Source organism: Protomyctophum parallelum (assembly GCF_964188405.1).
Source record: "Protomyctophum parallelum genome assembly, chromosome: 20".
NCBI classification, from domain to species: domain Eukaryota; kingdom Metazoa; phylum Chordata; class Actinopteri; order Myctophiformes; family Myctophidae; genus Protomyctophum; species Protomyctophum parallelum.
The window spans coordinates 35,739,699-35,764,774 of record NC_139718.1 but is presented as its reverse complement, the minus strand read 5'-3'; the positions used below and the strand labels follow the sequence as shown (position 1 = coordinate 35,764,774).

At 42.5% G+C, this 25,076-nt stretch overlaps 1 protein-coding gene across 3 annotated transcripts in view; it reads left to right on the top strand.

Annotated features, from left to right (window-relative positions):
- col12a1a (collagen, type XII, alpha 1a) overlaps positions 1-24,851 on the top strand; it is an 88,021-nt gene extending 63,170 nt beyond the window's left edge. For 2 of the 3 annotated variants that reach the window (XM_083792575.1, XM_083792574.1), the window contains 17 exons: positions 1,253-1,395; positions 1,809-1,918; positions 7,297-7,455; positions 8,403-8,480; positions 9,516-9,602; positions 10,197-10,250; positions 10,908-11,003; positions 15,109-15,162; positions 16,223-16,276; positions 16,651-16,704; positions 18,047-18,118; positions 18,812-18,847; positions 18,946-19,012; positions 19,765-19,947; positions 20,305-20,382; positions 22,119-22,295; positions 23,950-24,851. In XM_083792575.1, coding sequence (XP_083648701.1) covers positions 1,253-1,395; positions 1,809-1,918; positions 7,297-7,455; positions 8,403-8,480; positions 9,516-9,602; positions 10,197-10,250; positions 10,908-11,003; positions 15,109-15,162; positions 16,223-16,276; positions 16,651-16,704; positions 18,047-18,118; positions 18,812-18,847; positions 18,946-19,012; positions 19,765-19,947; positions 20,305-20,382; positions 22,119-22,295; positions 23,950-24,098 — 1,651 coding nt within the window. In that variant the 3' untranslated portion in view covers positions 24,099-24,851. Of the gene's footprint in view, positions 1-1,252; positions 1,396-1,808; positions 1,919-7,296; positions 7,456-8,402; positions 8,481-9,515; positions 9,603-10,196; positions 10,251-10,907; positions 11,004-15,108; positions 15,163-16,222; positions 16,277-16,650; positions 16,705-18,046; positions 18,119-18,811; positions 18,848-18,945; positions 19,013-19,764; positions 19,948-20,304; positions 20,383-22,118; positions 22,296-22,934; positions 23,367-23,949 lie in introns of those variants that run through there. The other variant, XM_083792576.1, reaches the window with a different exon arrangement.
- Positions 24,852-25,076: the final 225 nt, after the last annotated feature.

Genomic DNA, 25,076 nt, shown 5'->3' with positions numbered 1-25,076 from the left:
TGATGGATGTCTGTGCCCATCTGTGCACGAGTGTGGTTTTATGCCCATATTCATGGTGATCCATTCATGACCATGCGTGCCTCTATGTCTCTTTGCATGTTCCCAAGTCCTTGGCCTCTTCTCTTCCCCTCTCTCTCTCTCTCTCTCTCTCTCTCTCTCTCTCTCTGTCTCTCTCTCTTTCTCACTGCACTATAGTCTTGGCCAGCCCATCATCATCATAATTCATAATGTTCTACAACCTCCATCCCCAGTGCCCTGCGGCCTTAAACCCACACGCCAGCCAATGTTTGTTGTTTCAGCTTGTGTAGTATGAGGTGTTGGTAAAAAAAAAAAAAAAGATTCTGAGAGTTAAACACTCCCCTGCCTGGGTGACCTGGCCCAACAGTCTTAATGGGAGCAAGGGAATCGCCCCCAGGTCGAGCACTCTGGGTCTTTATACGGCCCCATTAAAATGCCCTTAGGCAATAGTTGAACCACTCAACTATTCAAGGATCTTTAGCATGCTTTGTTAATTTGTTTATAATGAATGTAGTCGGGGTGCATGGCCTAACAATCATTGACTTAATGCTCAACAAATGGAAACACTTCGCTAGAGGAAGAGAGGGGACAGAAAATACTTTCAGTATGCGGGTGATTTTTAACGAGGCCAAGGAAGAACTGGCAACCATTTACAGGTTCTACAGTCTACATCCTGTCAGGAAGGTTGTATAGTCTTACTGTTGCATTGCAAGCATTGTTGCATCTCTCCAGCACTAACTCACATGGACTTGAAATGTGTCTTGTGCTGCAAACTTGACTCTTCGCCCTGCAACCGTTATCTTCTTGGGTTTATGCAATTACATTCTTGAATTACATTCTTGAATTTATCCAAATTAACATTCACAAATGTGTTTTGGGATTATGGTGAGGTGGCAGCGTAGCCTAATTAGATCCCTGCTATACAGCCCTGATCTTTTTTTTTTTTTATCAAGTTTTTTTAATTAATTCTCAGGTTGTATTTCACAACGCAAACAATTGCAGAAAACAGAAAAAGATAAACAAGTATTTTTTAATAATATCAAATAATAATATATAATTATATATATATATATATATATATATATATATATAATTTGTGAATCGATTAATAATTAATGATTAACCTGAGAATCAATGTTATTTTCCACCTCTAGTCCCAAGCCACTGTTTGGGGAACCAGAGCTCTGACCCACTTCCCATCACACGTGTACATATTTGTTCTCTGTGCTAACAGGGAGATTCATCCGGACGGTCTTCCCCCATCCTACACCATCATCCTGCTCTTCCGCCTCCTTCCTGACACCGCCACTGAAGCCTTTGATATCTGGCAGATTTCCGACAGCAGCAATAACCCAGAGGTCGGGGTCACCCTCAACCGTAAGTCCCCCCCTCTCTCAATGTGGGCCTCGGCTGTCCCTGACCCAACATCTGCACAGCTGTGAAATGCTTCATTCCTCTTCGATCCCTTTCTACCTCCCTCCCGGGGTTTCTTTCCCATTTTCCCCATTTTGTTTCATCTTCATATTCAGACGTTTTGTTTTATTTGGACCGCTGTACATAGACGGGCAGTCCCAAAGGTGTGAAGAGTGATTCAGTTCACTCCTTTGTTTTGGTTTTTATTTTGACTATTGTGTCTTTTATAAGCGGACACTTGGTGAATGTTGAATGCATGTTTTGTGATCCCTCACAATGGCCTTTATTATTCCGTCCTCGTCCTTGCTTTACATCTTGCCTCTGTACGCCAACATGTGTCCCTGTCAGGGACTCACCAGAGACTTTCTTCTTTTCAGCTTCCAGCAAAACAATCACGTTCTACAACAAGGACACGCGGGGAGAGATCCAGAGAGTCACGTTTAATGAGGAGCAAGTGAAGCGAGTTTTCCATGGGAGCTTCCACAAGGTAAACACCATGCACAATTCCAATGGGAAGAATGCTGTATGTGTCACATTGCAATATTATTCAAGCTTGGCAACTGTGAGACTAGGTGGTTTTTACTGTATGTGATCTCATTTCATGAATGATCGGAGATGATCTGGCACTGTAACTTGAGTGTTAGCAGATTCTGTTGAGACTTTGCGTGAATAATTTCAGCATCTGCATTGATCATTCTTTTCAGATGTGTTTGACTATCATATTCTTTTCCGTGGTGTTGGTTTTTGGTTGCAATAGATTTTGTGTTGGAATTGTATGCACCCCTGAAGGCAAAGATGCTCATCTTTGCGGAAACAATTCTTGGACACATTTAACCATAGTTGATGACCGTATGGGCGACATCCGCGCCTCATTTACTTGGCTAAACTACCTTTTAAGGTGAAGACCTCACTAGAAGCCAGAGCCGAGACCGGGGTTCAAGGTATCTCGTTACCCTCATCACAATGATTCAAAGCTATCCATCTCTCAGCAGCAGAGGATTTGACGCCAAAGTATACATAGGGCTTTTTTTTACACTTTGGCTTTAATCTGGGTTTTCTTCGACCAAAGGCAGTTCATTTGATTCATGGGTCAGAAAGGCTATAAATATAGAAGTCAGTGACCTTAGAGACCTAGCACAATACAGTGCTATTAGCCACAGAGGTCTCCCCACGTGCTGATTGGATGTGATGGTGGCTGACTCTGAGCTCCAAACCGTTGTGTAGTAGTGGTGGATTGAATCATCTTTTGTTTGGGTTTATCTTGTTTGCGGTAAATGCAGCCCAGTGCATTAGGAGTCTGGCCAGGTTCTCATTGGCAAACAGAAAGAAACATTCGCCTACTGTACAGTAAGTTGCCTTTGAATATTGTTTCAGGAATGGAAGCTTGACTGTAATTTTGTTCTCAATAGGCAGAATTTCCTTCTTTAAACCTGACTGTTTCTGACCTCAGAAATAGAATCCAGTTAGGTTTTTAAAGCTTAAGGAGATGCTGTTGGCATACGTCACCAAGTCTAAATAGAATTTGCCATGACTGAATTGGGATATTTCTCTTTCCCGTCTCGGAAATGTAGTGAATCAATTGATTAAAATGACAAATAAAGCCATTCATCACTGTGTCAAAACCTGTCATCTCTCGGGGTTCAATGTCAATGATACTATCGGGCCAGACGGTTGAACAGTAGCAGGCTGGAGGCGGTGATATTAATATTATAGAATAACTATGTTTGTTTTCTTTTGCCAATTTATTTTATTTTCCCAGCACTGGCTCAAACGGTACAGTGTACTGTCACGCCATGACTTTCTACTGGCCCTAAAAATTCACTTTGTTTATAATGATTCAGTCACATACCAAGCTTAACAGCCGTGATATACAGTTTTTTGTAAAGCGCCCGAGTCTCCCAGGGGCACAGCAGGGGGTTTAAAGGGGACATCAAACGCCTTGCCCTTCAACTCAAAGCAGCAGTGGATATAAAACATCCACTGTTATGTTCCCCTCCAACTGGAAGGCGTGACGGATTGAACAATGGAAAAGCTTATTTTTATGCCGAACCGGAATGGCTTTAAACGGCTATATTCTTCACAGAAACAAAAACGCGCAGTAGAGGGCATGTGCAATTGTGAATCCGATTTTTGTTCCCAGGAAGAACGATGTACCCTTATTTTGAAACAAAAGTTCAACGTTTTCCTACAGTACTTACTACTACTAGGTAATCAACGAATTGACCCTTTTCTTTTTTTCCTTAACTACAACATCAAACGTCGCCCACTTCCTTCCTGGTATAAGAGAGTACAGTACAGCTCTTTCTTGTGCAGAGAACGCTTAGTGAAAACCCACTGTGGGAGATAGATTGGCTTTGGAATCAGAGTGAACAGTTAATGTATTTTCAATTCGACCGCTAGACGACTAATTAAAGGCTAACTTCATGAATGAGTGGGACCCTGAAAAATGGCTTGGTTCAGGCTAGATGCGAGTGACATCACCAAAGTGACATCAACGCTGCTCTAGTTGGATGCCAGCCTGCTGTGTGTGTGTGTGTGTGTGTGTGTGTGTGTGTGTGTGTGTGTGTGTGTGTGTGTGTGTGTGTGTGTGTGTGTGTGTGTGTGTGTGTGTGTGTGTGTGTGTGTGTGTGTGTGTGTGTGTGTGTGTGTGTGTGTGTGCGTGTGCGCTGACGCGTGTGTTTGTTTTGTTAAGACTGTGGCCCTGGAGGAGCCTCCAGTCTGAATGTACCCTGTGTGGCTGCGTTGTGGTGCAGTAGTTGCAGAGCTCTCTGTAGCGGTCTGCCTACCTGCTTATTTGCTGGTCTGCCGAATGGTCAGCGGTGCCAAGTGTCGTACTGCTGCTGTTGTGTGTTTATGTGTTGTCAGTGGTTTCCCAACACTTATGTCCATGGTCGTTTACTGGAGTGACCCGAGTATTTGTGCTGAGGCCTCAGAGTTGAGGTTTTGACACAAACGACAGCTGAACTTAATGTCCGGAACAACCGTGACAAAGAACACACAAATAATGTTGACCCTCAGGGTAGGGTTACTGATCTTTAGAGTACATTTATCTTTATGTACTGCAGCAACTATATACAAGTGGTACTAGTTTTTATTTATTTTACCTCCAATTTGTTGCAATAAATGAGGTTTACAGTTATTTGTCAAGAATGCAAAAGAAGAAGAAAAAAGCTACATGAAAATTACATTTCAAATGCAGCGTTTATTTTCATTGTCATGAGAATGGAAGAATTAATAGAGTAACTGCAGTCAGTCACAAAACAACACAACTGTTCGTATATGGATATAAATAGTATGGCACATGCACGGTAATTTAAAAATAATAATAAAGCAAAATCCAGGTTGGAGAGGCCAACCTACCTTGCTGCTGGCTGTTCATGTGGGAAAGCTTTTAGCAATAGTTTTAACAGACGCCGACGGTCCCTAGCTAGCGTGGCTGCAGGAGGGAATCCCTCCCTGTAGAGGTGAGGGGCGTCGGGGGGAGGGGGGGGGGGGGGGAGTAAGATAGAACGTTCCTCTCGGACAAGGACATTTCTCCTGAACTCACGCTGACATTATATGCGTCGCTGTCGTAGAGTTTTGTGCCCCGAGGGCGGCCCTCGAATGGAAACAGGGGTGTGCTTTAGTGGTCGTAGACACACTAGGATGTTTGAGCTTAAAGCCACACAACCTTAAGTTTATTATTGTTTTTTCTTTTTTCTTTAAAGTTCCTGAAGTCATTCAAACTTTCCTTTCAGGGACTGGATTGGGGAAGGCTGTCGTGCCAGTGTATGCACGCACTAATTGAGCAAGAGGGGGGAGGTGAACAGAGCGCTCCACAAAGCCAGAGCTCTTTATGGTGCTGGCCCTGCAGACTTTTCTCAGTGTTCTTTGACTGCACTCTTTGTACTCCTCCGTTTAGGACAGTATTTTGACTTGGATGCTTTCTTTTCTGCTAAAGAAGTCTGCTCATTGTGACCTGGCCAAGTAGAATTAATGAACTGAAAAGCCATGCTAGAAATGCGGGAAATGATTTAGTGACTAACCCAAAGTAGCTCTCTATGCAATATTTCAATCCCGGGCCTCTGATGAGCAGTGTCTTCCCAGAGCGGACATGGGAGCTTGCATTCTGGCAACAATAAAGCGAACATTGGTCAATGAAAGTGGAGATTTAATAGACAATATTGCGTTCTGTCCACCGAGACGGCCATTTCATGGAGTGGCTTTACATTTTAATTTCCGTTTTATTATCAGCGACACTAACTTGCTAACTCTCGGTTGCATTTTCGTGGAGGTAACGCACAATGCACCTGGGCCATTAACGGAATGGTGAGTGCACAAAAGTGTGAGCGTGAAGGCATAGGTTTGGAAATACAAACGGGGGACAAAGAACGAGCCAAGAACAATACAACGGTGTCTGATAGAAATCATGGAAGTACGTATATTGATGGAGTCCAGGGGAAAGAACCTGAAACGTAACCAGATGTAGGTATACAGATATACTATCTGTATAATGTGGACAACATGGAACGTATTTCTTTTTTCTTTCGATTTATACTTGCCATGCTCTGCTTTATTTAGACAGGCGAGTGTAGAAAGACAGGAAACTGAAGGCAGAAAGATGGTATACAGTACATGTGAGACAAGACTGGAGTCAGACTCGAACTTGGTTGTGAGGAGGAGAAGTAGTTAGACTGGCTCAACCAGACCAGACACGAGACACCCCATATGGAACATATTTCTAATATGTAATACATATTATTGAGAGAGAAGAACTAAAACGTTCTTCATCATTCATGGCTTGACCATGGCATGTCCAGATCACTTGACAAAGTTGACAGTATAAGCCAAGTCAACTGCAGTATAGCGATGGTTGTTCGGAAAGCTGGCTTTCATGAATCATTATTTTCCAGGGGACTGAACTGTATTTATTGTGTTTACGTATTGGTCAATGAGGTAATCTATGTATATACTGTATGTGTTAGTTGCACATCCCAGTATATCATTGAGAGTTATTTTGGTAAGCCCTCAAGAGCATCATGGTGTAATATACGTATCCAAGCCAGAACCCTGGAGTAACAGACACCCCTGTGGTCTGTGTGACGGTCTGTTCTGTTGCCAAGGAAGTCAACTGTGATTTTCTGATTGGTTGCCAAGAGCTATGGCCTAGCCTGTGGTTGGTACAACTCTGTGGAGAGAAATGTTAGCTTGCTTTTCCTTTATTTTTTTCCTGACAGAAAGAAAGCTTGTCGGCCTGTTCAGCAGGGTGAAATTTGCAACAGTGAGGGGAAAATATGGAAAGTGTAGCACTTTTGATGGGGCACCACAAATGGTATGATTTCAAGATGTGGTATATAGGATTCCCTGGACAGGAAATCTCAAAATCTGGCACCTTGTCATTGTAGTTGTTACACAATCACTAATGCTACATGGAAATGGCAACTGTTACACAGTACAGTATGTTTCTCTTCTTAATGTTCCGTTCATCTGTGGATGCCAAAACATGGGTTTCATGCCAAAGCTCTGACCACTCTTGTGTAATGTCAGAATCTGCAATTAGCATAATTCCGTGGAGACATGATTGACTAAACATTTTACCAAATGCAGCGATTATGTGAAATACAGTATCAGCATTTTTGTAAGCATCACAGAGGAAGTTCACAGAGGTTGTTCCTACTTGCTTGGTTAATTTTTCTTATTTTGTCTTTTAAAGGGGCAGTCATTCCCCCTCTCAAGCCAAATTGAATGCCAAACCAAGTTTTTCCAAAGCTGTAAATGTCCTTGGTACCGACGCCAAGCATTTGTTTTGAAACAAAGCTGCCAGGTGTTTAGCAATTAAACATTTTGAAAGTTTCACTAAACTTCTGTCCCTTGTCTTTCTCGCAGCTCCACATCACCATCTCACCAGAGAATGTCCAGCTCAGGATTGACTGTCAAGAGGTGGCAGAGAAGCCCATCAAAGAAGCAAACAACATCACATTGGAAGGCTATGAGGTGCTTGGAAAGATAAACAAGCCTGGAGGTGGAAAGAGGCAATCTGCAACAGTAAGTTATTTCATTTCATTTCAACCTTTATTTAGGTCTCGGAGAACACACTGAGAGCTGGGAACCTCTTTTTCAGTGGTGCTGTGATTTCAACAACAAAGTAAAAAAAGGGGGGGTGGGGATTGATAATTTATGTCCGACTGAAAGCGATCTAGTGGAACAAGAGAGCTGTACTTGAGTGAAGTATGTAAGGTGTTCCAAAGGTGTGCGGCACACAGCACTTGAAAGCAGATTTTCCAAACTGGAAAATCAGGAAATCAGGAAATCAAGCATCAAATTGTCCTGAGAGCTTGTATGATAAAAAATGGTTTTACATTGTTTAAATAAGAGGGTAAACTCCCAATTAAAGCTTTATAGATAAATAAGAACCAATGCAATCCTAGTCACAAGGGGGGCTATCCAACCTTATTGTACAGTATGCAGTGATGGGTGTTATAGCTGTCGCCCTTTATAAATCTGAGGTGCAGAATAATAAAGTCCAAAACTTGTGTGGTAGGTAGCTGATGCATTTCTGTATATTTCTGTATATTATGTCCCCATAGTCTAAAGCAGCGAGGAATAGTTCCTCACTCTTCTAGCTCTTTCTAGTAGGCCATGGAAAGCAGCATCTATTGCATTAAAAAAAAGACAAGCTTCTTTCGGCTATCTGCAACAGTAAGTTAAAAAATAGGAAACATACCGGTACTCAAAGTTCAAAAGCGGGGAAAAATAGTTTTGGGGGGGCGTGTCGCAGAGGTTGTCAAGTTGAATTCATTCACCCAGATCCTCATCCATACTGTAGCTGGCACGATCAACAATTAACAACAGGCCACTTCTCACTCTCATCTCTCGGAGGGTCTCGATCTTGGTTTGCGCTGGCCTGATTTCTCCAAAGCGTGCCTTTTTCATCCTGAATGGGAGCCATTTGTAACACCCCTCATTGTTTCCCCTTGTCTGTGCTCCATTAGTTCCAGCTCCAGATGTTTGATATTGTATGCAGCAAGAGCTGGTCCACGCGGGACAAATGTTGCGATCTGCCTGCCACGGTAAGGGAAAACTCGCTGGCTTTTGGAAAGTGTCATTATTGTAATTCAACGTCATTTGAACGTAGCAGTTGTACTCTCCTGCCGATGTTGTTTCTCTCTATCTCTGTCGTATGTTGAATCCATTTGGATGATTTAAAACATGCACTCTTGGAGGGAGAAGAAAACCAGGGGAAAGAAATAAAACACCCCTTTTGTATTTCTTTCCTATCCATCATCACCCAATGTTTAGACCAATGTTTGGAATGTATGGTCAGGGAATCATGGCTCTTACTCACGCATGTACTGTAGCCTATGGCTATGCCTTTAGGGATATTGCAATTTACAATGTTTATGATACACACATGTTGCTATAGGCTATAGTCAGGCTAAATGGGAGGCTCAGAAATAGGCTCCTCGTTGAAATTGTTGCCTGGACACAAATGAATGGGACATTGTAGCCTGCGGCAATAGCACCATTCTGAATGTGGTCAATAAACCCTCCCAATCACATAGAAACAAGCACTACTTATTTTCATCATAGGCAGATAGCAAATCGTCATGCTCATGATCTGTGATGTGTCAAATACCGCCGGATGCATGTGCAGTTAAGCCAATTATAAGTTATTTGTTTATAATTTCCATCAGATATTAATGCATCAGATGTTAATGCAATGATTGTAGCATTTACATGACTTATGTCAAATGCTCATTTCCTTTAAATATTTTGAAGGTTTTTAGCTGCCATAAAGAGTTTTGTCCTAGATCCCCATACTGATTTTGCTGCTTCTCTTCGCATTTCTCTACGAACCACTTTTCCATAATGGCTTCCGCAGGTTTTCTAATATGTCTCCTCCTCTTAAACTCCAAGGGAATGCCAAAGGCGCCGCTGCCAGTGCGTTGTCACTCACTTACATCAACACTCTTCACTTTAGTTTACCCCATGCAGTTTCTGGGTTGCCACAAGTCTAGAGGAACATGCCAGGACTCTTAAGATGCGCATTCTTTATAAACTGACCTGATTTTCATGTATCTCTTCTCCTCATCCTTCCTTTTCAGAGAGATGAGGCCAAGTGCCCGTCCCTTCCTCACTCCTGCACATGCACTCAGGACAGTATCGGCCCTCAAGGACCTGCTGGACCTTTGGTAAAGACATTACACATCTCTCTTCTTGTCTCTCATCACCTGCTCTGTCTCTGTCAGTCGCCTGATTGTATGCTTTCTCATGTGGTGATTATGATGATGATGATAATACCATATATCTCTCTGATTATAGATAGACGAATGACGAATCACATAGAGGCAGTGAGCTACATAATAAAATCCCATTTAAATGTGAGAGCGTAAGAATAACAAAAATGGCCCACTCCGAGTTACGCAGAGTTCCAAAATAAACGTTTGTAGTTGATAGTAGAGAGACAAACCAAGGACATCCCTAGCGAAAGGGAGTGGTGTTTTTCCTTTTCCTCGCGAAAGGGGAATCGAGAGGGGGACGAAACCAGTGGCATGTGAAACAACGTGGGGGCTTGGGGAGACGTGTCAAAAGATAAATGCCCGTCGGAAAAAAAACAACGGCAGCAGACTCCTTGAAGAGGAGGTCTGGAATACGAGTGCTCTGCTACCTCAGCGAGGATCATTTCTGATGGCTTGCGTTTTTAGGACCTCTGGAATCTGCTCCTGTTCTTACACTCACTCTCAATCATCACCGACTGCTTTCTCTGTCTCTCTTTGCTAACGTAGGGAAGCCCAGGCACCAAGGGACCACGAGGAGAGAGAGGCGATAGCGGCCCTGCTGTAAGTTATATGCTGCACGCTCTTTTTGACCGTTTTCTGCAATACATCATATAAAAGTTTTGAACCAGTTCATTACCAGCCAGTAAAAGACACATTTGCACAATAAAGGCAATATAATTTCAAGTTCTCAAAAACCTAAATTGTCTTTTCTTGAGAAGACTAATCGAACAGTTTATTACAATTGTTGGTGTGATTTCAAGAACCCCCACAGGACATGGTACCATTTGAAAATATGTTGTGCCAGGGACACCATAAGAGATTTAGCAGACTCAATGACCCATTGGGAGGGGGGGGGGGGGTCACCGTTTTGGGAACCACTCAACATGCCATACAGTATGTTGAATGTTCCAAAGGCACATTTCTCAAAATGATCTGTGGTGGTTCATTCTCATGGCAGCGATTCTCAAATGATTGATACAATGCATTTGTTAATGATTGCTTAATGATCGAACCAAAAATGGACCTTTAATGCTGTAACGCAGAGAGTGTTCAACTTGAAGCAAACCTTAGTGGATCCATGGCCTTGTATCCACTATTCTTTTCCCCATCTATGTTGTGAAAATGCTGCTCTCCTTCTCTGAGGACATGTAGTATTTGTGTGTGTATATTTTAAGTTTGCCTGCGTTTAACCATTTTGTTTTTGGGTATATTCTGTAGGGTCCAAGTGGTCCCCGCGGTGATTCAGGTCTTCCAGGTACGATGGGACCCCCAGGTCCACAAGGCCCTAACGGACTGTCTATTCCTGGAGAGCCTGTGAGTCAACTTTAACTGCTTCCTAAAACCTCCATTCAGTTCCACTAAAACTACACTCATGCATGATATTAGGCCTAGACTCCAGTCTAGAACAAAGCACGGTCATCATCACAGTCAGTAGGATCTGTGCATGACTGTAGTCCTGGCTTCAGTCAGTAGGATCTGTGCATGACTGTAGTCCTGGCTTCAGTCAGTAGGATCTGTGCATGACTGTAGTCCTGGCTTCAGTCAGTAGGATCTGTGCATGACTGTAGTCCTGGCTTCAGTCAGTAGGATCTGTGCATGACTGTAGTCCTGGCTTCAGTCAGTAGGATCTGTGCATGACTGTAGTCCTGGCTTCAGTCAGTAGGATCTGTGCATGACTGTAGTCCTGGCTTCAGTCAGTAGGATCTGTGCATGACTGTAGTCCTGGCTTCAGTCAGTAGGATCTGTGCATGACTGTAGTCCTGGCTTCAGTCAGTAGGATCTGTGCATGACTGTAGTCCTGGCTTCAGTCAGTAGGATCTGTGCATGACTGTAGTCCTGGCTTCAGTCAGTAGGATCTGTGCATGACTGTAGTCCTGGCTTCAGTCAGTAGGATCTGTGCATGACTGTAGTCCTGGCTTCAGTTAGTAGGATCTGTGCATGACTGTAGTCCTGGCTTCAGTCAGTAGGATCTGTGCATGACTGTAGTCCTGGCTTCAGTCAGTAGGATCTGTGCATGACTGTAGTCCTGGCTTCAGTCAGTAGGATCTGTGCATGACTGTAGTCCTGGCTTCCAAGAAGGTGACATGACCGTCTCCCGTTCCGGTTCGTTTTCCCATCGCTTCGTTTGATCAGCAGCAGAATGGAACACATAATTATGGAGGGGACATAATGAGTTTCCAGTTCATATCATTGCAATCTGATCTATATATATTATATATATATATCTTTTGCAGGTGTAAATCAGTGAGTGAATGCACAGGTAGTAGGTAGATTAGACACAAGGTGCAAACTAAGAGTGGCAACACATCGGTAGGTCCACATAGAAGCATGTGTGTATGTATGCAGTTAGACAGTACAACGGCATACTGCAGCCAGAGGATACGAGCCGAGTGGTGCGGCTATCTGCTCATGTTGATTCCCCATCCCGCCCCGGCGCTATGGTCCACCCCGCTCCATCGCTCGCCTTCATTTTGCTGCGTGTCGGAAACACGCAGCAAACACGCAACACATGTGCCCCAACATGTGGCGTGCAGCCCCGACCGGAGCGGCTTGGAACGACAGGTGGTCCTCGCACCGAGTTTGCTCCTATACCTTTTTATAAACCCACTCCCCGCTACGTTAACAAATGTCGTGCTCCACTCCCGTTCCACTCCACTTGTATGCTCTGCTGCCAAGAAATGGGCAGTATATTTTGTTTGTCAAATGTAGAATACAGGTGTCAGCCAAAAGTGACAGATCGACAAGCTTGAAACACGTCACTTGTGATTATGCAAGTTTTGATACTTTTGTGTGAAGCTGTACTAGTATGATCAAGTTCATTTACAAAAAAAGTTGAAAAATAAAAGTTAGAATATGGAGATGGTAGGTTTCTACCCGACCTCAACATGATGAGGTTTCCACCTGACGACAACAACAATATTAGTCCATGGGCCAGGTGTGTTATCGGTACCACTTAAAGGGACTTGGGGCTCTATTTTCATCCATGCTAAACCCTTTATCCCTAAACTACTACTTTGCCTTTTTTTTTTTTTTACATTTTTTAATAGTTATAATAGCCAATCTACAAGCTCACAATGTGTCGATGTAGATTGGCTAGTTGAACTATTCAACAATTGTTTTCAAAATAGCAACAAAATGGGTAAGGGGTTTAGCATTGACAAAAATAGAGGCCATAATGTGTTATCGTACTGTTTGTCTGACATCCAGGAGTGATAAAATGTGTGATAGCAGATGGGCAGGAGTATACTCTGGTGCAAAACCACATAATTCATCATTGTCTAAACTCCTAAATGATTCACTGTAATGCACATTTCTGATGTTTCTAACCAGCATCATAATATAACAACAGACAGGCTGAATTATACCTTCTGGTAGCCATACTGGGAAAATCCAAGATGGCTGCCACTCTTGAGACGGAGAACTTTTTTTTCACTTAATTTTTATTGAGAAAAAAAGCCAAGAACAGCAAAAAACAACCACAAAGAAATCACAAAGACAACAACAAAAAATAAGAAAAAAACACACACACAATACACAATAAAAACAATGTTTGAAATTCTCATACAACTTCTGAATGAAACATCATAGAATCATGAGTGATACCTCTTTTTTATGAGGATGTGGTGCCCCAACGACCCACCGGGGTTACGGGATAGGTGAGGTGAGAAAACATTTAGACTTTACTTTGAAGAGTCAGGAACTCTGACACTCATGGTTGTATCCCAGCGCACAATTAACTCAATTAACTCAACTCAAGATATGCAATAAATGCAAATAAAGGAATGTAAATGAGGATCACACAACTAGAATTAACCTCTGTGAGAGTCTGGTTGCGCTACACATTTCTACAGGATGTGACACCGTGATTGCCTTTGCTGGTTGTGGAAAACTGAATGCACTGACGTTATTGAAGAAAAACCCTGATTTTCAATTTAATTCAATTACTTGTTTTCAGCACTTATATTCATTCAAACAACTTAGCCAGACTTGGGATGTTTCAACTTAGTTCACTTGTAGCTGGTATCTGTCTGGGACCACCCACCATGTAGTGAAAGTGTATTTCTCCATGTCCTCCGTGCCAATTACCAGACTTGAATAATTATGGAGATGCTCTCCGGAGACTCATCTGCACCAGATCCCATACAGTGGATGGACAACTGCAGTTGATGGTGGACAGTTAGCAATTCATTGAATATGCACAGCCCCTCCACCACATGTAGTCTATGAGTTTTGGGCTTGTAAATGTCCACGACTATGCAAGTTTCCTAACTGCAGTTGTTGACAGATATATTATTATATTAACTCATTGACTGCGAATGCCGTCTATAGACCTCATTTCAAATCCAACGCACAGACCGGCATTTGGCGTTTTCAGTGTTTCCGATTGAGGCCGCTCTTCCGTAACCTGTGAGTTAATCTAAGGCTTCCGGACAGGAAAAAAAGTAATGAAAACAAATCCAAGACGGTTTAGTAGTATTATGGGATTTATAAGAATAGACAGACTCAGACAGAATTTTTGGTAAAAACAAGCTATATTCAATTGCCATGCAATAAATAAAGAACAGAAACACACTCCCCCCACCCCCGATGAAAGTACACTCTTCTTTCTTTCAAGACATTTGGTGTTTACATCGTCATAGAACAAAATAGCCTGTGGGTCTTGAAAGATTATTGTGATAATGAAAAAAAACAATCAAGCTTATTATGTTTGCTATTTGCTACACAATTTTATTTTATTCCATCTGTATTATCGAGGGCAAGGTCAACATAAGGCCAAAATGACCATGACATTGACCTTTGACACATGCCACTGGACTTGGATTGCTTCAGTCACCTCAAATCAACTCAACACCCCAGAACACTATTCTTTGATAGCAGATTCATCCAAATCAGCCCGTTAGTTGCAGAGTTATGCCATTCACTACATACCAACATGCAACCTTTGTCCCCTCTCTAATGGTACCGATATCCGAAAATGAGCGGTCTGGCCCATATGTGACACACCCCAGTGACCACACCTATGCACACCAATGATAAGTGATCGACAGCTTGTAGGAAGAAGGCAGATGAGCTCAGATTCTCTGATACTAGTCTATCAGTGATTGTGATTTATACTTGATGTCTGCACTGTCAACACCTCATTTGTGTGGTCATTAAAGATGATTCATGGATGGATGGATGGATTGACTGACTGATTATGGTCTATATTTTTACCAGCCAGATAGACTCCTTCCTCTTTTCCTTCTCTGAATCTCTTTCAACACATTAATGCATTCCCATTTATAGGCGGCCTATAGTGAAAGAGAGAAAGACCAGAGCAGTTTAGGTTGTTGATTCTTTTTTTTTCTTTTTTTTTTTTGCCAAGTGATCTCGATTGGTATTTCAACTCTAACCTGTCACCTCCCCACTCCTCCTTCAGGGTCGCCAAGGACCAAAGGGAGAGAACGGAGACGCAGGTCTGATGGGTCGTCAAGTGAGTGCTGCTTTCTCTTTTTTAATTTATTTTTTATTCCCCAGCTGTGGTTTTTGAACAGGAAACCGGAGGCTATCCATGGAGAGAAGCATTGCTACTGGAGCCTGGAATCGGTCCACATGGCGAGTCTAAAACCACACTCAAAGTGGGAGGTAGACCGTGCCATCCCCCCGAGAGGCCCCCCCACTCTTGAAATCAGCCCACTGATTGACACACAGTAGAAGGCCAGCTGATGCAGTTAAATTATTATGGAGCGCAGACTCGTCTTACACGGGAATGGAACACGTTCTTTTCTGGTGCTTGTGATTGAAAAGGACTTTGTGAAAAGACCCAGAGGCCACGTTGTCGTATAGGTCTGAACATCTCTCGTCTCCGCTAGCTTGATGGAATAGAAGTCTTAAGAAGATCAACCTCCAAAAATTGGATTACTACAGCTCCAAAAGGTTCCTACTGTCTCTTTTAATGTTTTCCTGAAGGTTCTTTGGATTTTGGACGCTGTGCTGTACCAAGTCCAAAGGCTCCATGCAGACAATGGTACTCGGATTTGCTGAGGACGACTTGGCTTTGACATTTAGATGGATTTATTTAGCATTCTGAAAAGATCACCATGGTTTCTCAAGGCCATTTGAATGGCCTGGCATTACAGCGTCATCTCCTGGCTGAGGAACCTCTCATTCAGCCAACTTCCACCCTTCAACTGGACAGAACTTCATCACTGATTACTTTGACCTAGAAATAAGGCAGTTGTGAGACATGGGAATAATCACATTATTGAGACCTGGGCAGCTTCAGAGTGCTGTTAGCACCATTGTATTGTTTCCCTCGCACAATCAAGCTAATTATGCCAGCATTGTCCCGCACACGGTTCCAATAAACACATGCAGCTACAGTTTAAAAGAAAATGAAATAGTTCCGGTTTGGAGGGAAACAGATGGTCTATCATCTTTGGCTACATCATTAGGAAACTGCAGACATTTTTATAGACAGTCATTTGGGACCTGTATGAATCTTATTTTCCTGATCATTACCATTTGATTAAGTGTGTCTGCTTTATTTACAGGGTTCTCCCGGGTCTGCTGGCCCGCTAGGCCCAGTCGGACCATCCGGAGCACGGGTAAGCCTGTTCAATGTACACATGCTGTTGACAGCCTACAAATAAATCCAGCCAACACCTACCTAGACATGTGCTTTGCATGTGAGCACTTACGTAGCGCAGCATGTACTGTGATGTACAGTAGTATTACCATATTGTCTCACAGTTACTTTGCATTTTAGCCATTTTGCCTCAAGCCAAAACTGTTTTCTTTGTGCAGTAAATGCATGTTACTGTAATGAATTGTCCAGCACCCCATTCAGCACCCTGTTCAGGTAGAAATAGAAAGAAAGAAAGAAATATATATATCTCAACAGTGGGCATGTATTGTATTGGATTAAGGTCCCCAGTGTGTTGTACCCCGCGTGTCAGCGTATATTGTTGTTTCTTCACAGGGACCACCAGGGAAGGAGGGACAATCTGGACCCAGAGGCCCACCAGGAGCAATGGTGAGTGACTGTGTGTGTGCGCGCGCGCCTGCCTTATACTTGATCATACTACAATGTCACACTAAAGAATCGTGCTTGCAGATCTGCTATTTTCTCTATTTTATTTATTTGAATCCTGAAAAGTAACAGTTTCGGACAGTGTGTGTGTGTGTGTGTGTGTGTGTGTGTGTGTGTGTGTGTGTGTGTGTGTGTGTGTGTGTGTGTGTGTGTGTGTGTGTGTGTGTGTGTGTGTGTGTGTGTGTGTGTGTGTGTGTGTGTGTGTGTGGGGGGGGGGGGGGTGTCTTTGTGTTAAGGGGCGTAAACACCCCCTTGGAGCATGCATTATTTCCTGATATATGTAAAACAATTACCCGTCCGGTTGTGGAGTTCCACTCCAATGGCGCTGCACATAAAAACGCAGACTGTAGTCTCTCGGCCTCTGTTATGAGAGAAAAAGGCGAAGGCATCTCATTTTCTTTTTCTGTGGTTTGGTTTAGGCCTGTATCTACTTAATCGTCCCACAATGCCACAGGGGCTACATGCATGCCAACATGGCATTCACGTGCACTATACCGTTCTGGATTCTTCAAAAGGCTGCTTAGCATGGGCTGGCGCGTACAGTACATTACAGTACAGTACAGTACAGTAAACAATCATCCCATCTAGATGTGGTCTTCCACATCCTCTGTAGTGCGTCTGGAGTGGTGTATCACAGTGGCTGTCAACGTTTTCCGTGTCAATGGATAGTGTCAATAGCAGATCTACAAAGCTTGAGCTTGTATGTAGGGTTAAAGTGGTTAAACTGATTTGGATGCTATATCAACTAATTTAGCCGGACAGGGCTTATGTACATAAAACACACATCTGAAATTAAAGCTGATTACATCACAATAATAGTGAGCCGTTATGGTGATGAGGTCTGTGCACGTACAGTAACAAGCACTAGGTCAATATTACACTTTGTACTGTGCACGTTAACATGCACTAGGTCAATATTACACTTTGTACTGTGCACGTTAACATGCACTAGGTCAATATTACACTTTGTGCTGTGCACGTTAACATGCACTAGGTCAATATTACACTTTGTGCTGGCGCACGTAATGTGCACTAGGTCAATATTACACTTTGTACTGTGCACGTTAACATGCACTAGGTCAATATTACACTTTGTGCTGGCGCACGTAATGTGCACTAGGTCAATATTACACTTTGTACTGTGCACGTTAACATGCACTAGGTCAATAGTACACTTTGTGCTGGCGCACGTAATGTGCACTAGGTCAATATTACACTTTGTGCTGGCGCACGTAATGTGCACTAGGTCAATATTACAGTACACTTTTTTTGTGTTTCTTTCCAGGGAAATCCTGGTAATCCAGGAGCACAGGGAAATTCAGGAAAACCAGGGAAGGCCGGAGAAACAGGAAACTCGGTATGTGCAACGCAACTCGATTCCATCGACAGACCACGATGATCAAGTGTTTTGTTTGTTTGTTTTACTTTATTTTGTCTGACAGAGACGGTGTACAAATTTGAACTGACTTGAGCAATAGAAATCTGACGCAGTGTACCAGATGTACTGTAGCTATTGAGCTAATTTTCATCTGCAGTCCCTGGGCAGGTGTACAGCAATGAAACAGAACAACCACGCTGTATACAAAACACTCAAAACACATACAAAATAATGCATTATGATGAAATTACACTACGTTACAATACTAAACCGTCCTCTCAGGTGAACGTGTGAGGAACATCCTGTTATGGTGAAAGGCACAATAGAAGTTCATGAGTTCAGCTTCAGCGTTGTTTATGTTGGCAAGTTTAAGTTGCCTTAAGCCATGCTTTGACTTGAGATTGAAATGCTTGCATGTCACTATATATATATATATTTTTTTTTTATGTCTGAAGAAGATTCTGCAGTATAATAGATACCCAATAGTTGTCTATTGTTTTCACAAAAGTATTAAGCATTCCCCTTAAATTCGTCAGATGTCATTGGATCTATCTATTGTCTCTTTTGAATGTTAAAGCCATGGTTATTCATGTTCCATTCTAGTGTTGCCTCAAAGCTCAAGCAACGTGTTTCTCATCTTGTCACTGACAATGGCGTTCTTCTCTTTAACAGGGACCAGTTGGCATCAAAGGAGAAAAGGGAGAGAGGGTATGTATTATGTTTATTTATTAGAATCGTATAATCATGCACTATTATAATGTGGCATAAAGACAACCGGGTCTCATTAAAATGTCTCTGCTGCTCAGGGAGACTTTGCATCCCAGAACATGATGCGCTCCATCGCCAGACAAGTTTGTGAACAGCTCGTGAACAGTAAGTAGAATGTCTCTTTAGTCTAAAGCAGTGGTTCTCTAACTTTTTTCCATGTCAAGGATGGCAAGTGAGTATGTATTTGGCCGCCGGCACACATCTGAACATATTTTGTGCCAGGGACTCCCATGCAAGATTTGTGTTATTAAAATGTACACAGAAAACAATAAAACCCCTGGGGCTCGTCCACTGAACCAATGGCCTAAAGGACATTTTGCACCACCTGTAAATCTAGTTTTTTGTTTTGTTTTCAAACCTTACAAATCGCATGGATTAAAGTCGCCACGCTTGAGTTCAGGCATTTGGAATTCCAAAGAAGCCAGCATGTCTTCAATGGAAGCATGGAAGCTACAAGCTCCAAACGCATCACAGATGCATTGGGAGCTTGACTATTTCTTTTAAAGATTAGAGCATTTTAAGTGGTCAAACTAGCAACATGTTTTGAAGCATTTGCCATAAATGTCATAAAAGCAAAGGTTAAAGAGTCTGTTTGTGATTTCTTCATCTGGTTGGCAGTACAGTATGTACTGCCAACAGCAGGAACAATATTACAGGAACAATATTACTAAAACATCATAATGTTTATCATATTGACAATTATGATATAAAATAGCGCTGTTTCCTAAACAATGAACACAGTCTGATATCGTGTTTCACAAATCGCATATTAGGACATTGGCCATACGCAGTTTTATCCCCTTGTGTCGTGAGATTTTATTTTAAATTCGTGAAATCACGTCGTTCACCTCTCGCAGGCCAAATGAGCAGGATCGACATGATGCTGAACCAGATTCCCACTGGATACCGCAGCAGCACGGGAGGGCCACCCGGCCCCGCCGGCCCCTCTGGCGAACAGGGAACCCGAGGAGAGCCCGGTCAGCCTGGGCGAAGCGGAACCCCGGGTCATCCGGGTCAACCCGGAAACTCAGGAGAAAGAGGTATAGTCCCAAGTGCTGGTTCCACTGGTGGTTTTGGAGGTGTCACAGGGTCTCTCAGAGAAGAATGACAAAAGAGTAGTTAAGCACACAGTGGCATTTGACTACGCCGTAGTCACTACGTTTACGGTACCCATGCTGCTCCATCCGGCCTGAAGGAAATGACATAATTATATTTCCTTGTGAGGTTTGCACATGGATGGATTAGGTTAGGTTTAGTATACACTAGTAACATGAGACTTTTCCATCATGGTTAATTCTTCCTGATCTATACAGTACGTCACTCCAGACCCTTTTTTTTTTTTTTTTGTGCAAACTGTTACTGTTGCTGATTTCTCTACTTCTGATGTCTTTTTCCAGGTTTGCAAGGAGAGAAAGGCGAGAGAGGAAGTCCAGGACTTGGACAGCGAGGACAAAGAGGAAACAGTGGTACACCAGGTAAGACTTTCCTTCGTCTCTCACCCTATGGACCACGAGAGATCCATTTCATTCCAATTTGTCTGATCCCCGGGACCACATTCAAGGTAGTAAATTGGGCTTGAACATCGTTTAACCACCTGAACCTCATCACCGCCTATTACGGGGGGGGGGGGGGAACATTCGGCAGAAATAAATGCCACGCGTGAACATTCACGTGAGAACACGTCGTGAGCTTGTAGATCCACCATTTCTGGCGAAGACATTTGGCGTGGAAGGAAATCAGAGCAGACCATCTCGAGTCCGTTCCACTAAGTGTAGAGCGTATGAATTTAGTGATGCATGCACTGACCGATCAAGGAACACAGTACATCCTCTTCTAGTTGTACTGTGCTGTCCACATTGCAAGGCAGCTGTGACTGAGACATGTAACGATGAACAATGAGGCTGCTATGCACCATGTGCATCACAGTGAAGCATGGAACATAAAAGCATCTTCACGGAGGCTTCCTGTACAACCTTGTGTTCTTCAACAGCTGCAGATGTTCTGGTGTATCTCACTGTTCACTGCCAGGGATGTTTTTAACATTTTAGTTCCAAAATGGTGACTTTTTTTCACTATACAGTGCTGTGACCATTCCTCCTGGTCCAATTAAAATCACAGGCGCCAAAGAGCAGGCGTGATTTACATATTGTGTGTCTACGGTACAATCTTCAGTGTTAATTTAACTCAGAGGTTACATTTATACACTCTTCTGAGGTACAGAATGGATACATTTACACTGAGGATTTTACTGTGCAGTACCTTCGTTCAACACTTGGGGAATACTTGGAATTGTATTCCCAATTATTTCATTTCTTAATGATTTACAGCTCGTGCACATAATAGCTATTCTGCGAAACCCACATTCTGACAAAAAAAATTATTCCACAATGCGTGAACTATTGTAGCCTACTTTAAATGGAAAGTGACTACTTTCCATTGAAATGCCTCAAAGTCATATGGGATTTATTTTTTTAATTGATCTCAATACTGTTGGAACTGTTTGGAAATGACCAAAAAATTTTGTATTTAGTCTGGGCCGAGTTATTATTAGGACACTGTCTGCATGGAATCGGCCACAATACGAGTCTCGGCTGCAACCGATATTCAGTTTGCTTCCTCGGAAAAGCCCACCAACCACCTCAGACGATTGCCTATCATTGGGGGGGGGGGGGGGGGGGGGGATAGTGGGAAACGGCAGGCATCTTCTATTGATGTGTTGCCGACCCCAATCCAAACACTGCCATGTCTGTCTTTCTATGAATGAAGTGAGAACAGACTGAGCAGTAGTAGGAGGAAACCCACATGGATGGATGACTCACTCTTGTGTGTGTGTGTGTGTGTGTGTGGGTGGGAGATTCAGATTGTTGTACAATGAGCTTTTCCTTGGTGGCTTCATTGACAACACATGGGCTCATTTAAGGGAGTCAGAGAGAACGAGAGAAGGGGGGGGGGGGGGAGATTTCCACCCTGGGATTTTTGCGTCTAGACAGAGGGGGCCAGGGGGCAACTGCACTGAGCCCCCTTAAGTACAACTTTTTGGGGGTTGGGGGGAGGGGGGTATGTTTGTGGTCAAGCTTTTAATTGGCTTGTCTAAATATTTAAATTACAGTACTACATACCAGTGTGACCCATATCATTTCCGTTGGTGATGTCACTGGGTTTCCTTCTTGGCAGCGAGTCCTCCTATTTGAACCTTCTCTCATCTCTCCAGGGCCACCAGGCGAGTCGAGAACGGGTTCCCCGGGTCCCTCCGGCTCTGCTGGGCCTCGTGGCCCTCCGGGTCGCCAGGGTACTCCCGGGGTGAGGGGACCACCAGGACCTCCAGGGTACTGCGACTCCTCTCAGTGTGTTGGCATTCCTTACAACGGACACGGACAAGGATATGCAGGTACATAGAACAATATTTAGGTCTTGCATGGCACAATATTACATATCAGGTTAAATGGATGCACACTAATTTTTATTCGCAACTCAATGCACTACCTTTTTGCTTTGACAATGTATGGTGATCAGAATATAAGGGTTCCAACGGATTGATGTTTGAGACTATAGAGAATGATACAGTAAACACTTTTCGCCCACTGATTCGTCAAGAGGGGAATGTCCACACACTGGGGTTGCTAAAGTCTTTTCAATATTTAATTATCCATGGTGGAAGCATCTTAGCTTTGCATCACACCATGGATTATTATGTATTGAAAAGAATGTTGCATCTGAAAACCCTGGTGCGGTGTTCTTGCAGTTCTTAGGTTTCCTTCAGTGTGCAAGCATTATTCTCTTCTATATGTTTGCACGTCTTGTCACTATTTCTTGTACGACTTAAGTAGACAAAGCTTAAGTGGTTAACTTAATTGTTCTCAGTTTTGTTGAGAGCGAATGCCATCTTTTCACGAGGAACCCCTATATTCAGGAAACAAAAACCATACATTTGACAGTGATACTGAAAGTGGCATGTGATGCGTTGTGATGTCTGGTTACTCAGAATGTGCTACAGAAAACACTCACACCCTCTTTCAACTATTTTCAGGTACGGCATAATAAACTAAGCCGCCTGTGCTGCTTACACTTTGAAGTCCTGTTTCTGAGATGTTTTCCCGGTCACTAAAGGGGCATGTAAGGATTAATCACCATGGACATAATTAATGAGCAACGTTAAAACGAACCAATAGACTGTAAAGAAAAAAAAGAAAAAACAGAGAAGTGGACTGGCACTAACATCCAATCACAGCTGCAAGCTACAGTGATGGCAACCTACTGGCCTGTTTGCATCTTGAACCCAAAACCCGGTGGGAAAAAAACAGAGTGAAAGAGCATTTTCTACGAAGGAAGGAGCATGTACAAAACAAAACTTCACCCCAAAACAACTACTAACCAAAGGGATTTCGTAACTGACAACAGCAGTGTTAACATGTCAATGAAGAGGTGATACCTGTAAATAAACTAATTTGTGCCTTGTAAATGATGTTTGAAAGTCAACAATTCACTAAAAAAAATCAAGTTAACATCTGTATTGAGCTTGTGCCCTATAACACTCTGCTTACTTACTGCCAGCATAACCTCTGATTATGATGCATTCAGTGATTTATATACAGTAGCTAGTGCTCCAGTTCAGACTGAAGCATGTGCCATTTGTACAATTAATCTTTAACCTGAGAATTGACAATGTGTTTGTTTTCCTGCAATTTGTTGTTTTTTATTTTATATTTTATTTTACTTGATGATGTCCTATATTCTTATCTAATACCTCAGCGGGTTTTAGGATTAGAAAGGAAATTGAGACAAATATCAGTCCAGAATGTGTTATTGTCAATGCCATCCTTACATTTTGTGTTTTTGTTTTGTTTTCGGGTTGTTATTTTGTATTTTTGAGGTTTAAAAATAAGAGGTTTTCAAAACTCTCCTGGCATCTTAAGAAGGAAACAACCATGCCAGATTTCCATAGCATTGTGCAATGTAACACTAAACGTATGTTGAGCATGTTAAGATGAAATAATGTAGAATGAACCCTTTTTTTTGATTGGCCAAACTTAAATATTTTCTAGCCAATCACTACGAGCCCGAGCCTGCGGTCGTGTCTATACCTGAGGAACCAGCCGAAGATTATGAGACAATACAGTCACCTGGTTACACACGAAACCAGCGAGGAAAGCGGTCACTACCAAGAGATGATACTGAGAGAATACCATCATAGGCACAAACATGAGTTCTCAAAAAAGTGCTATATTAAAATTATTTCAATGGTCACATGTAAGTATGACTTGATAAAAACTCTACGGGTTTGATACCCCTGGCTTTGTTGAACATATATATTTTGCCAACGTGAGACAAGTTTAGCAAGAAGAGTACAAAACTCTCGATGTTCTTTCATTACAAAACCTGTGTGCTTGCTAACTGTTCCCTTAATTGTCTCTGCTTGTAATATAACTGCATCAAGTGTTTATCGGAGTCCAATGTGCAATGCACTAATCATGTGAAAATCAACAAATATGTCAAGAGTAGTATGTATGTTTGTCAATGCTTTCCAAAAAGCTATGTTTACTTCACAGTTAGGGAAAACAAATTCACAATGTAAATCTGTTTGCCATAATGATTTTATCCACATACATCTCCATTCCAGTTCATGCACCGATTGGTCATTGTGGCTTTTCCAAGTCCTGTAAACCAAAGTTAATCTGAAATATTGTAACAATTCACAGCTGACAATATTTTTGTTACCAAAGGTGGAATTGCATGTCTGTGTTGTATATTTAGGGACGTTAAGTATTTCTAAATCAGAAAATAGTTGTTGTTTTGTATCAATGCAGTTGGGATTTGCGTGCAAGACTATGGACATAGAATTGCTTTTCTCATGTTTTAACTGCACATTTGTGAATTCCACAGCCTTATTTTCTTATTTATTTCTGAAACAGAAGAGGCATTTTTCAATAAAACTACTGAAAATGTAGCATTTGTTCTTGTCTTCCAGTCATTTAGTAATCAATAGCCATGGATTTGAGTAAAAGATTAAAAACACGAAAAAGGTCCATACTATAGTCCATGGTTTCGGACCGCATACTATAGTATGCCGTTTTTCATGATTTTAGAGGATTTGAGAAAAAGTTGAAAATCACGAAAAAAGGGCATTAGTCCATGGTTTCCCCAGTGTCTGCCCAGTGCCTCCCTGCACTCC